This window comes from Nestor notabilis, unplaced genomic scaffold (genome assembly GCF_000696875.1).
Source record: "Nestor notabilis isolate BGI_N333 unplaced genomic scaffold, ASM69687v1 scaffold6764, whole genome shotgun sequence".
Classification (NCBI taxonomy): Eukaryota; Metazoa; Chordata; class Aves; order Psittaciformes; family Psittacidae; genus Nestor; species Nestor notabilis.
The window spans coordinates 20,064-32,469 of NW_009925092.1; the positions used below are offsets into that span (position 1 = coordinate 20,064).

General features: G+C 40.9%; 1 protein-coding gene across 1 annotated transcript in view; it reads right to left on the reverse strand.

Annotated features, from left to right (window-relative positions):
- LOC104404455 (mitochondrial ribonuclease P protein 3-like) overlaps window positions 1-12,406 on the reverse strand; it is a gene marked incomplete at its 5' end in the record, with an annotated part of 39,714 nt that overhangs the window by 16,644 nt on the left and 10,664 nt on the right. Inside the window, one exon of the mRNA XM_010012884.1 lies at window positions 8,125-8,232. Within this exon, the coding sequence (XP_010011186.1) occupies window positions 8,125-8,232 (108 nt within the window). The remainder of the gene's footprint in view (window positions 1-8,124; window positions 8,233-12,406) is intronic.

Sequence of the window (12,406 nt, forward strand, 5' to 3'; positions counted from 1 at the left end):
TTGAAACAGGGGAAGTTTAGATTAGATATAAGGAAAAAGTTCTTCACAGTGAGGGTGGTGAGGCACTGGAACAGGTTGCCCAAGGAAGCTGTGAATGCTCCATCCCTGGCGGTGTTCAAGGCCAGGTTGGACAGAGCCTTGGGTGACATGGTCTAGTGTGAGGCACCCATGCCCATGGCAGGAGGGTTGGAACTACATGATCTTAAGGTCCTTTCTAACCCAAACCATTCTGTGATTCTATGATTCTGCTCTGCTGAATTTCAAGTTTATATTCCTAGAGATTAGAAGAATTCTTGTTATGAAGGATACAGTGCAATTCCTCTCATAAAAAGGAGCACTTGGGCGCTCCTGTCCTTATCTTAACTTTTGATTTGCTGTTATTGCCAAATACAAAGGTAAAAATTAAAAATACCAGATAGAAACCAATAGAGAGAGTTAACTGAATCACATGGGGTTTATTCAGTTTTATAGCCAGAAACAGAGGTTGCAAATACTAATGAAGGGGTGGCAACTCCAGGAAATGTCTGACTTCAGGAGAAAACAACAGGGAGGAGTTGTCAAAATGCCTGTTAGTCAGACTTTTTTAACCTTCTCAGTTACTGCTGTGCTGTTCTTCTCACCAGGAAATGCAAAATCAGCCTGGAAACCTCTGAAAGGAAAAACAGTTGCTTAGAGTCAACCATTAAGGCATTTAGTCAGGGAATCCTGCCAGCTTCATTCCCCCACACCCCCAATTTCACAATGTTGGAAGTTAAAAGTTTTGAGAAAGTTTCCCTGTATTCACAGGTAGCCAGTCTGACTTTGCACTTCCTTTCTTAAGAAGTCCTATCTATCTCCTACTCTCTCCTCCCAGTGCTGCAGAAGCAGCAAAGGATGCTGGAGCATACCCCTATGGGAAGAGTCAAACTTGGTGGCTCAAGGTATGTAGTCAACATGTGTGTTTCCTCAATGGAAGCATACAAGCCAACCACTTGCAGGAGTACTTCTAGAACCTCTGACATGCATGTCCAACACACCATTTGTATTGGCACACATATTTGAATGTATTACATGACCTTTTATTTTTCTTTCAGCCACAAATGGAAGCTGTCAGGTTTCAGAAGAGAGCAGGAAGACTTGCAGGCCAGGCCTTTCCCCTAGGTTTCACAGGCAAGTGAGTCTAGTCTCCTTCACCTCCCCTGAGAAGCTTAACAGCTTTGCTTTTCTAGATCTAGTCACCAAAATTTTTGGGCTTCATCTAGTCTGTTTCAGGATGGCCTGATACAGGAAGGGAGGGGGAAGATTTCAGCATGTCAGTATCAGTCTCCTAGATGTGGCTTCGCAGAAGAACATGCCTCAGTCCACCTGATGAAATATTCAAGGAACCCCAGAAATTAACTGATGAGAGATGAATGCAGTGCTGAATGTTTCAGTCACACATCTCTAACGCTAAAAATAGATGAAGTTTCAAGGGTACCCCTTAGTGCTTGAGCATCTTTCTCTCCTAAGATCATATTACACAGAGGCTGAAGGTGATTTTCAGTGGAAACACCAAAAATCTTCACATTTATGATTTGTGCAATACTTAAAGGAAATGAAAGTACAGATCTAAAGAATGAAACACATGTTGCAAAGACAGAAACCTCTCCAATCTTGAGCAACAGGGCAAATGTTTCATTACTGTGGAAATGCAAACTTGGACTGTCATTAGAAGACAAAAGAAAAAAAAAAAGAGATGAAAAAGGCTGGGAGCAAATGAACAAACACGTCTGACTGCTTTGTTGAGTGGTAAGACAAGAGTTGGTGGGAGGAAGAATTGATGAACTGTCACAGTATGACAAATAAGACCTCTGTTGGATGTATTGATTCTGAACAGAGAATGACTCATGGATCTACTTAATTCTTGCTTCATTTACAGACAGTAAAGTGCTTGAACAAATCACAGATGCTGCCAAATGAGTCAAGAAAAAAATTCTTTTCCAAGCATAACTTTTTTGGGGTCAAATTTATTGATAACTGCTTGTTTTGCAGGACAGCTCATACAGCAGAGCTCATATTTTGTATCGCTGATTGTGCAGTTGATCTCTCACAGGCATGTTGCACAGTTAAGACAGACTTGAAGACTGGAAAAAATTACCACATGAAAACCTGAGCATGTTACTACATGTATTTGTCAACTACATATGTATCAACAGGTGTTAATTTCTTGGCCTCAAAATAATTTCTAATAAGCAGGAGAGAAAGCTTTACATTTACTCAAATACTTCTTTCCCCATTTTTTCATCATAGAGGATTTATAGACACAGAGAAGAAATTTCAAAGAAACAAAATTATGCTTCAAAATTGATTTGGGTTACCAACCCAAGAGAATGGAGGGTCATACGTGCCTTCTTTCTTTGGAGTTTGTGGGGTTTTTTTGTTTCCCCCTCTTTTTTAACTTTAACCTCATTTGAAGAGTTATTGTTTTTGTCTTGATATTTGGAAAATGAGCCTTGAAAATGTGCATAAAGTGCATACCAAAACAATGGTTCTGAGCTGAATTTACAAAGCGTAAGTTATATAATTAAGGAATGGTTTGGGTTGGAAGGGACCTTAAAGATCATCTAGTTTCAACCCCCTTGCTATGGACAGGGACACCTCCCACTAGGCCAGGTTGCTCAAAGCCCCATCCAGCCTGGCCTTAGACACTTCCAGGGATATAATTCATCAAGGTTCTTCAATTCTGTGGCCACAGCTGGGCTTTTTAAAAAAAATTAACAAGACCATTTACCATTTCCTGTAGACTAGTATCCCACATCCACAGGTTTTCCCCTCTATCCTGATGAAACCTTTTTTCTCACTCCCAGCTTTCCCTTCAAGGCAGCAACCTCTCTCTCCCCTCTCTTTTCCATACTGCTAAAGTAGGCAGGGAGTCCAGGAATAACTAGTACAGAACCACTAGAATAATTACAACTGTAATATTGAACTTTTAATCACCTTGATAAATGTTATTTGAAAAACACCAAATGTGGAAAACCAAAAGGCAATAATGTGTTCACACATGATTACTATGCTATTCGGGACCACACACTTCATTTAGTCAAAGAACCCTTCTCCAATTCAGAGCAGCCTCCACTCAACAGGTCTGCTGCTGTTTCCCTGGAATAGAAAAGGAATAGTTGCAAGGCATGTCCTGTCCCCTCTGCCTGTCACAAAGCATCCCAACTACAGCAGGCACAGCCTGGCTTTTTGTGGCAGGCTGTGAGAGGTGTGGGAGGGCAAGTCTGGTGGCTCTGCTGGCAGGCCTGGCTGCTGTTGCATGCAGGAGGTGTGGCATGCCAGCTGCTGCCACCAGACTGGGATGGGATGAGAGGGGAACAGCAAGGATCTGGCTTTGTCAGCTGTGGTACAGGCATACTGCAATTTACACGGGAATTATATGAACTTACGTAGTCCATTTATAGAAATGCTGATTAAGTTTGGAAGCAATCACTTTGAACTATCCGCCAAGAGCAAAAACTATTCCTTTGTCAGCCTTATGGAACTCAATCTGGAACTATTTTACCAATCTTTCAGATGTCTGAGTTTAATACAGAGATTAGAGAGGGTAAAGTTAGGGCAGAGCTGAGCACAACTGCCAAGCTGTTTGAAGAACGGAATTGTGAGTTAGCTTTGATCCAACACACATTTGAAATATATATTCAGTTACATCTAGCACCAGATGGGTACGAGCTAAAAAAGGAGATGACTGATACCTCATTTACAATGTACCAATCTCAGTTTAATTAAAATAGCGAAGTACTCTTTAAATTGCACTTGCTGACTGTGTTCTCTTACCCACCCCTCATCCCCTACCCTGGCCCTTCACAGTCTAGAGATAGCTGGAGTACAGCTCATTGTAGTCCCTTCACTCCTCTCCCACAAGCAATGCAAGATGCTCCAGAGCATAGATATCCTGCTTTGCACCTGGATTCCCCCTCACTTCCAAGGAATACTTCTACAGAAAATTGTGAGATGGGGGGGGGGGGGGGGGAAGCACTTAATAATTATGTAACAGTCAGTGTTTAGTAAGAGAACCGAACAATTTGTTCGTGGAAATTCCCTCTTTTGACCTCTTCAAGGTGAAAGGTGGGGGCACTACAGGGAATTACGACAGCAGAGGACAGGGAGTTCCAAATGCTATTGTGCGGGCTAGGGATTTATGTAACTAGATACATCTGGGGGAAAGGATTAACACAACATCATGATACAGCCTGAATCAACTCTGCTTAGTTAAACTGCAAGAATTCCTCAGGTTATTAACTACCAAGTTTGCAGTACAGTGACTAACTCATCAAGGCAAACGCACATCAGGTACAGTTTTGAACAGCACCAGAATGCGAAAAAAAACCCAAAACAACTGAAGAAAAACAATACTGAATGATTTTAGGCTTTATGGGAGTTTGTTTCTATTGTCTGGATTATAATTTCCAGCCTATAATTCTTTTAGTTAGTAGTCAACTTTAATGTCTAATTTAAAATGCTGCAGTAAGAAAGCAAAGGGCTGATAAGAGGTGCTGGCTAATACCTAGGGTTGCAGTTTTACAGTGTGCAGTGCCTTCAAATCAGATGATCTCACCATTCCCTAGCCCTCAAAAATCTTTGTTCTCACCCTCATGCTACCTCCTCTTTTTGTCAGTAATTGATGCAGCCACATGGTGATTTGTACCAGGAAGCAGACCTAGTATAAAACCAACCTGGAAAAAAACGGACTGTAATTACAAACCGACAATCTCATGTACCAGAGAAACTGCCACAGGATGTTCCTGTAAATCTGCCAAGTCAATAATATTCATGATGATCTGCTAAGTAAGTGCTGGCTGTGAAGACTGAAGTTGCCTGGGGCTACTGGAAGACACATATCTAGTTTTCCAGAATGTCAGAACACTTTGGGGATTGAATGAGTAAAAATCATTCCTTCAACTTTTGCTTTTTTAACTTCTCATTCCTCAAGGTACTTGTGCCTTATCCACACAATCCAACCCCTTCCAAAGATGCCTAAGGCCTTCCTCATAGGCCTAAGGAATGCCTAAATGGAATTATAAATGTCAGAATGTTTGAAAACATGCTTGTTTAATCATATGACTAAGACTTAGCTGGAGCTGGTCTTCAGCAAAACAGTTACAATTCTTAAAGCTAAATCACAAAGTGGAACAGTATTTTTTGTTATATTTAAATGAAGTCCAGAATGCATTTAAGTTACCATATTATTGTCACATAGATCTTAGGCCTTCTCCTGTGCTTAACAATGTCCTTTACTTTGCTGTTCACTCTAAATGACATAAGGGACAAAATCCAAAAAAGAACCCTACCAATTTGCAAATAGTAATGCTTACAGTGTGTTCTAAATGGAGAACAGTCTCTTTTTTTTTTTTTTTCTCTTTCAACCATTGCTGCATATTAACTATACACTGGAACAGAAAAGTATAAAGCAATATCCTGACTGGGTCCAACAGCTGCAGAAACGAACAGAAGAGTCACAGCATGCCCCTCTTCAAAATGGGTCAGTCATGTCCTGGCCAGCAAGCTTGACCTCAGCAGCCTTTGACCTCTTGGCTTTTTCCATCCTTTGTGCTCTGCCTCCAAACTCTCTTGCATCTATTTCTCCTCTCCATCCTCTCAGTTCTCCACTATGCTTCCCTGTGTACCTTGAAGAGTTTTATTAAAAGGCTGTGACTGTCCCAGACCTGCCACTCCACATTTTCAGCTGCCTCTGACGTGAGGACAGCAGCCTCCAAAAGAGAATGTTTTGTGGCAGAGTCAGCCCTCAAAGGACATACTACAGCATTCAGCGAGGTCAGCAGTGGCAGACGGGATCACTTGGCAGCAACACCAGTAACTAGGGAAGGCAACACATGCAGAGATTCCTGTGGCCTTCCCCTCCCTCCTCTGGAAGAAAAGTTTGGAGACAGAAGAAACGATTGCTCTGCTTTGTGGGTTTATGGGTTTGGTTTTTTTTTTCCTCTCTGATTTTAGCAGTCTTGGAAAAAAGAGCAAGAAAACACAAATACATGCTTCTTGTCAGAAGTATCCAAAATAAGAACAAAGACACAGTCCTTTCCTGACATGTTACAACTCGGGAGTTCAGTCATGAAGAAATAAAACCAGATTCACCCACATTCAGCACAATCTCACGCTTAAACAATGTTTCCAGTTGGAAAAACCTGTTAACGCCATAGTTAACACTGTAATTGTGTATCAAAACATCTATTATAAAAATAACTTAAAAGTTAGTTCAATTCATAGAAAGGCTCAATACAGGAAAAAGTCTTTAGTCATTCATGTGTCTAGCGGAGTATTTCTTTTGGGCAGCGAAGGAACTCTTTTGCTGCTCAGAGTGCAAACACACGTTTCCCATGCTAAAAGAAGTACTACCAGCCAGGGAATATCTACAGGTATAAGGCAGGAGTAATGGGCACGTCCATCCTAACTCATGTAATGACTCCACACTCTTAAAACCAGGATCCAGACAACTGGAACAGCAAAAGACCCACTGGCAGAAGCTCCAATAATTAACATTTTTTGTGCATGACAAAATGCAATAATAATAAACAGCAACACACCTCATGGAACAAGTAAACTTCAGCGAATCGAATCTACTTCTGGAGGTAAGATGGGGTAAGCCCAAGTTCTGTTCTGTTGTGCAGGAAGCAAAGGCAGATTTTCCTAAAAAACCTCTTAATCTGGAAATACCTGGGACTCAAGAGAGCTCTGACCTGTATCTGTATGGAACGACCTAAAGGCAAAGTTGATGTCTCCATGCAGTCCTTCTGGAGCTCCCTGGCACCATGTATCCCAGAGTCCTTTCCATACAGCAGAAGCTAAGGAGGAACTCAAAGGCAGTTTATGCTGCTCAGCCTACTAATACCTCCTAGTCAGATTTCTGATCAGAAATCAGCAGTAATTATCTGTCAAAACCAGGCTGTCTCTTTGCTCCATTGCATACAGCTTTTACAGACCATTCAGGATCCTGTTCAGAGTCCCACACTGGGACAGGCATGCACTGAGAAAGGACATTCATTTCTCCTCCCCCTCTTTGGCAATATAGGTCTTTCTTTCTAGATCTTAAAACACTGTGCCACTACATGCTGCCTGGGATTCTTCTCAGATAATCAACACTTCCCCCCTGATCCCATCCAAACGACTTGTAAACTTCCTTTTCTATAGTGAGGAAAGTACCCTCTTCATGAGCCAGTATCTCATGAAACTTCACTGCCTCCCTCAAACAAACATCTTTCAGCAAGTTTATTTAACCTCCCTAGTTCACCTGCTTTTATCTACATATATGAAAGCATATCCTGCTTGAGATCAGTTTTAAAGTAGTACTTAGAACAAAAACTTATTTCTTGTAATTTACTAGAAGTAAATTACTTCCTTTGTTATCAAGTTCATTTATAATTTAGTCTGAATTTCAACAACGTGAAAATTTAAATTCTGGCTTTGGAATGTGAGCAGCTGCTTTGTTACTCCTAATTTAAAGTAAATATTTCATCGACAAAAAAACCCCGCCCTTAATCCACTTCTTAGTGAAATGCCAATAGGAAGCACCAAGAATTCTCAAAATAGGTATTGGTAAAAAAGCAGGATTATTCTACAGATCACCAAGTGGAAAGAACTGAAGCCAGCTTAAGCTGCCCTCCTAAGGACAGAACTCCAATGCTTAAGGCAACAGGAAGTGAAATAAAGTTTACACTTGTACGGGATGTGGTTTGAACTCAGAAAGGTGTTATTTTAAGAACTCTTACCAGCAAAACTATATAAGACTAAATTTTCTATATGGTAGACCTAGTCTATTCCCTAAAATCCCTATTAATATGAAAACACACACAGAGTGTATGTCCTATTAACAATGTTATCAATACCTTAGCTCTAACTATGAGCACTAGATACATGAGGAAATTTAGGTACGATTTTTTTTATGGCTAACATAATCAAATATGTAAGAACCATTTTCCCACTGATCATTTTTAATTTATGAGATCTAGATAACTTTGAACTTCATTGTAACATGTGCTACAAAATTGCCTGATCAGTTCCTCAAGAGGATAAGTAATAATGAGGCACTCACTGGTTTACAATACAATCAGCATACACAAAACTCTTAATGAATATTTAACCAGCACTTACATTTTCACACTGCATCTTTCTGAGGTTTATGTGGGAAACATTGAGTCCATCAATAACAATATCAAATGGAAGCCGACTTTCCACAAATTTTTGAAAGGCTTCAAATTCCTGAAACAAAGAAAGAAAGAAACACATACAGGGGAAGAATATGTTAATAGAAAGAGACTTCATTCATTTTGTATTTTTAAAAAAATGAAACAAAGCCTAAATCTCTCACTTTCCCTTCACTGGCTACACTTCACAACTTTACTTGCATATTTGGTAAAGCAACCACATACACACACGCAAAAGTCTTTAAAAGCCATGTTACAGTGGATACTTCCAATATCATTTTAAATTACATTACAACTGAGACCCAAAAGTTTACAGTCATCCAGATTTTCAGGATTATAATCCAAACTGCACACTTTATTAAAGATACATGCTATAGTTATTGTTACAGAGCAGCTGCAAAACAAAGCAACTTTACAAACCAGTAGTGTGGCACTATTACTAACTCACAACATTTCCAAGTGTAAGATAAGCATCATACTTACGTTTCTCTCTAAGAATTCTGAAATCGCGGAATGCCATTCAACATTTACATAAACATACATTTAGAAACACAGCATTCCATTTGTGAGAAATACACAGCTTTAAGGCTAGCAAAACAATGGACTTTCTTACTGAGTCAGAAACATAATGCAGTGATTGAGCAAACCAACAGCATCCCTGTAGTTTTTCCAATGGAAGGAAAACCACAATTGCTTAGGCTTGAGACCCCCACAAGAGGAGAACAGAATACAAAGTTTTAATAAAATCTTCAGGAATTTCTTTCTTGATTTTTGAGGAAAGATTTAGTGTCTTTAGCAGACCCTTGCATAAGATTTCTGCTTCCTACTTCTGACTGGTTTTAATAGGCACAGGAACCCTAAGCCATCCTGGTGGGCAGTGATCTGATTTCATAAATGACCTTTTTACTAACAAGAAAGACTTATTTATTGGTAGCAGAGGTTTCACAGCCCCAGGCTGTAAATGAACTTTCATAGGAACTCGAAACAATTGCAGATTTCATGCCTTCTGCTCTAAATTCAAGAAACACTCTTCTAATCCTGCTTTCTCTCATGTAGCCATATGGCAACATGTAAGTTTAAATAAAAAACATCCCCTCAGCATCCAAACAAAAACCTACACAGTATATACAATTCTTCTTCAGAGAAAGGAATGAAAGAAAGAATCTATTTGTCCAAAAAATACATTGCTGTCAGGCAGTAACAAATGATCACTGACTTCAAATTTAGTTAGAATGCTTAAGACAAATTATACCAGGAAAAGGGTTATTTGTATTAAAAGCACCAGCCACCAAGTGAGATAAGGATGTCTCACTCAGATGTTAAAATTCCAGGCATAATTTGCAAGTGAACAGAGGCATACTGGTCAAAAGCACACTGATGAGAACACAGACAACAAAGGGCTCAGTCTAGCACCACTAGAATCAACTGCCTTTTATGTTATCTTTCATTTCTCCATGGCTTAAATGTTATTATTGAGAAAGTCTAAAAAGCTGGGCAAGGAAACGATCATCTCAAACAAAAAGAAATGGTTGGCACTTGTGAAGTGTTCTCCCTCCCCCCCAGCCCCAATCTCAATGTATTTTATATATAAGAATATTCTTATTGCCACCTGATAGGGACACCAAGACACAGAAAGGAAGTCACTAGCAAAGGCAGTGGCAGGGAGGGGGAATAGAAACTAATGCAAACCCAAACAACAAGGATTCCTGACTTTAGATTTGTGCCATCCAGTAGACTTCCCCATGGCTCAGAATGAGATGAATCATCACTGTAATACTGGATGGCTATCTGAAACGTGGGAAAGATGAGAAGAAGGAAAATACATGCAGACTGAATGAAGGTAAAATTCAAGAGCTTTGAGACAAAGATGAGTGAAGATAGAAAAGTCAAAAGTCAGTAGAAGCAGATAAAAAACACAGAGTAAACACATCAATAGAGCATTGTTTTCCTAATGTCAACAAATGCCAATATTATTTGAAGTAACACAGTTACAGTCAAGTAGCCATTTTTATGAAGTGTAGTGTACATGTAATCTTGTCTTTAAGGGCTCAGTTCAATACAAACCAAACACTTTGTGGAGAACTTTTAAAGTGGTATTTTATTTCAAGTGACAATAGTTCTAGAGCAGTTCCTGAAGTGGTGACTTTTCCCTGATGAGCAGAGTGGAGTGCTTCGTTGAGGGAACACCACAGCACAAGTTGGGGGAGCAGCACAGGAGCTTGGTGGGTCAGTGACCCCTCTGCCCACTCTTTGCTTGGCTCCCTCTCTCCTAGCAGAGCAGATGGAGCAGGAGCTGCCAGGAGGATCCTGCTGAGAGGTACGAGGGTAGTTTCAGCACCTCTCAGAAGCCAGCTCCTGGTTCTCTGGGATTTACTTTTGGAGCTGGGCAGATGTTGCAGCTTTTTCAGCATTGTACCTTGGCCACCCCACCTTTCCCTGCAATCTCCTCGTGTCCGTGTCTCCTATTCCGTTCTCAACAGGTGCCTGGCAGTGTGTTCCTGCCAGCTTCCCAGATCTGCTCAATTGTTTCGCCTCATTACCAGTAAACTGCACAATACACAGGGAGAGATGGTTTGCTGGTACAGGAGGTGTTTATCCACACAAGGAGATGAGGAGTTAACAGCAGAGTAAGTGCAGAAGACAAATGGCCAAGTTTAATTTATGTCACCAAATACAGAAGACTCCAGTGAAAAGCCTTAAATGGACTAAAAATCCCCAAGGATTGGTTCATTTACTCTTCACTATCCATATTTCCCCAGCAACACACAAGAGTGCTACTTTCCAGAATAAACAAAACAAAACATAAAGAAGAACAGAGAAGATGCAGGCCTGCTCCCCTGAGAGACAATTTTCAAGTGGCCGTATTTCCCATCTTCTCTAGATACAGCGAAGGAAAAGGGAACAAGCAGCAGGCTACATCATCCAGATGCAGCAGAAAGGATTGTTCAAACACACACTATAAGAGTATTGGGTCTGGCTGATCCCATAGCAGCCCTCACTGGGCTGTGCTTTGTATTGGTAGCTAGAAAGGTGGTAGCTGTCTCTCTAACATTCCCCCCCTCACCAGCAGGCGGAGGTGAGCAAGATCTTAGAGGGCACATAGCCAGTACAGCTGACCCAAACTGACCAAAGGGATATTCCATACCATACAGCATCTGCCGAGCAATGAAAGTAAGAGAAAGGGGGTGGGGGATGTTTGTTATTACAATGTTTGTCTTCCAGAACAACCACTACACAAACTGAACCCCTTCTTCCCGGAAGTGGCCGGACATTGCGAGCTGATGGGAAATAGAGAATACATCTTCTGCATTCCTTTGCTTCCACACACAAGCCTTTGCTTTTGCTTTATTAAACTGCCTTTATCTTGACAAGTTTTTCACCATCTTTTTTTCTCCCCTTCCCTTCCTCCCCAGCCCCCTGTCACCCATCCTGCGAAGAAGGGGAGCGATAGAGGTTTGGTGCGCAACTGGCATCCAACCAGGGTCAACCCACCACAAAGAGAGAAACTAAACAATGTGAAGGATGCTTATCATTCAAAGATCAGGATTTGTCTGGATTTTATGCAGATCTTACAGCCACAGTAATAAAGAGTTGATTCATCCACAATTCTCTAAAGATATTTCCCTCACTAACCAACTGTAAGATGTTTATGAGCAGTAAATTAAGTAGAGCATAGATGCAGCTCGGGTACAGCTGATCAAGAGAAATCAGACACCGTAATTGTCAATGCAGTATAACAGTGACATGAAGGTTGTCTTTCTTTAGTCAAAAAGGAGTGAGCCATTCATACAGGCTTCCCCTTCCAAATGGACAATGCAACACATCATCTACATACACCTCTGCATATGCTGCAGGAACATTTACATGGAAATGTCCTGCTAAACACAACAAGGGGCTCTTCTGATGAATCCCTTCAACACGCCAACAAGCAGCAAAACAACTCTCTCTCCAGTTAAGAGCACCAAAACAAACACAGCAGACCTTACACTGATTTCTAACTTGTTCTGACTGGGTACATCTCACAAAGTTTCCGAGGAAAAGTCTATTCTCCCAGCGTCAGAAATACTACTCAAATTTGCTTCTACAGAGTTCACAACTGAAGGGCCAAAACTTAAAAACCACATTGAGCATTGCTTATTGACATGACCCTCTTAATGCTCGGGAGCCGCAGGAAAGTGTTGCAATGCAGCAAGGCTGTTACCTCAGGAATGTGCCTCCCTGCAGCAGGA